A 2,241-nucleotide genomic window follows, 5' to 3' on the forward strand; every position below is an offset into this window, starting at 1 on the left:
GTGCCCTAGGGCAAAGCTCTTCTTCTTTCTTTTGCACAGGGTGCATCTCCGGTCAGTACGTCCGCGGCTTTACGGAAAGTACATCCCAAGCCCTCGGCTACCGGGCGCCACACACCGCGCCCGCCACGGGCGACAAATTTCCTCTTCGATGATTTGGAGGACCTTCACTACGAGTCGGATACTCATTTCCCAGCATCGGATGGCGAGAAGATGAAGTGCGCCAAGGGCGCGACGTGAGTCCTGCCTCAACCTTGTGGACACCGTGTCCGTTGCCTCTCGACTTCCGGGAGAATACCAATCAGCCTCTTGACTTCCGGGAGAAGTGGCATTGTTACCAATCGCCTTGACGAGAAACAGGAACAGCAAATAAAGGCTGCCCACAGGGCGGCTCTCCTGTGCTCGTATCCACGTTCGGTCTTAGACCGTCGTGTGGAGTACGGCTTGTGCTCAACGGATCCCGCTACAGCAGCTCAGGGTCATAGCTTGAGCTCAGTAAATGGCTCCCGGCTTCCCGGGCTACTGCTGAGAAGCGCGGTGCGCAAGATGACGCGAAGCGTCATGAAAATTCGGATCATAAGCGTCTACGACGTATGGGCAGTTTTGCCGAAGTGGCATTGGAAAGTCCCACGAGCTCTCGGAGTTTGGGTATCCTCACCACGTCACATGATTGAGGCTTGATGCGAGTCCTAAGTGGCGCAAATTTCATGGCGAAACTCTAGCTAATGTCGCAAAAGGTGTCCTTCGATGATAATAGTCCAAGTTCGCGCCACCTTCGTCGTCTCCAAACGCTGCAAGTATTTCTGAGGTCGATTCCCATTGCATTTTTCCAAGCGGGGAGTTTGTCATAACTTTACATGACCTAGACTGACAAGATCTATTTAATATTACAGCAATATTTGCAGGCGGCACGCGCATTTAGTGTGATACCAACCGTATATATGAAAGAGAAAGGGTGATCGCGAAGCAATTCAGCACAAACCACAAACTACTATATATTTTGGAGTGATGCAGCCGGTAGTGCTTCCGAAAGTGGACTGTCGCCACCCTGGTTGCTAGAGTTCATGTCTACACATAGCTTGCAAGTCTCCCCCCGACGGACGATCAAAACTTCAAATATAGCAAATGCGCATGAAAAGGCACTGCAAACACGCGCGACATCTGTCGCATACATAAAGATGCTTCTCACGGAAGGAATGCATCTTTGACAAAAGTACGGCGTTGCGCTCACGTATCGCGTTGCGACCTCTCAGCTTGAAGATTTAGAGTGCTGCTGAACTTATAGCTATCTCAGGTGTTCTTTATTTGAGATTTGTTTTTGCTGTGTGTCCCCCTAAAAGACTGGACGTTTATCATAGACCTAACTCGATCTCACATTGTGAGTCATCTGTGCGTCCCAGGCCTGAGCGTTCTCCGGTGCATTCATATAGCTGGCGAATGCTTCGAGATAGTCCATACTGCTAACGGTTCTTGCGCATTTAGACTGTTATCCTCTCGGGATCCTTCAAAGAAGGGACTTGAAACACATATCCTTATATCCCATACACAGAGCACACCATGTTCTGTCAACACAGATGCATACAGTCTTATCTTGATTCGATCATCGAATTGAAGGCAAGTTGCTATCAGATGCAACAGGGTTGCCACGCACCCCTCACAGACAAATATATGAAGTTGGAAATTTGCATTTACCAACGAACATTGAATGATGCGTGCGCTCCATCCAAGAGCGGGATAGCTCGCGTTTAACTTATTACTACCTGAGTCAAAGGTCACAGCTCAGAAAAAAACGCGGTATATCTGTTCTATGATATATGACAATAGAAAAGTTTCCCAAAGCGTGCCCCATGGACCTTTATGATCAATCTCTCACCTATCTCATCCGTCTCAATAATCCATTATTGTACTGACTTGGTTTCTGTAGGGTTTGAAGCAAATCGAATAATGAATTAGTGGTTAACAAAAGAAAACTATCTCTATGTCAAACACTACGCTGCTGAATCGTAGTAAAATCACGCAGTGGACATGAATGTAAATTTGTAAAAACTGATTCTGGTTCTTCACCTGTTTTCTTGCTCTTGTTCTGTTCCCATATGTATCACTTGCATACTGGATATATATCGAGACGTTACTTTACGGTAAAATTAGCAACATAAGCAATCGTTACTACGATACTTTAAAGTAACTTAACAACATAGCACATCGCTACATTCTCCCCCAACGTCTCGGTATTCCGTTGTCTTG

General features: G+C 46.8%; 1 protein-coding gene across 1 annotated transcript; it reads right to left on the bottom strand.

Annotated features, from left to right (window-relative positions):
* Positions 1-702: 702 nt before the first annotated feature.
* PHALS_08539 (uncharacterized protein) lies at positions 703-1,453 on the bottom strand (the record flags this gene model as incomplete). Its single annotated transcript, XM_024723906.1, has 2 exons — positions 703-864; positions 1,373-1,453. The coding sequence occupies 2 exons, from the start codon at positions 1,451-1,453 to the stop codon at positions 703-705; spliced, it is 243 nt and encodes an 80-aa protein (XP_024574836.1).
* Positions 1,454-2,241: the final 788 nt, after the last annotated feature.

The sequence above is a fragment of the Plasmopara halstedii genome, assembly GCF_900000015.1.
Source record: "Plasmopara halstedii genome assembly, contig: Scaffold_323, whole genome shotgun sequence".
Lineage (NCBI taxonomy): Eukaryota > Oomycota > Peronosporomycetes > Peronosporales > Peronosporaceae > Plasmopara > Plasmopara halstedii.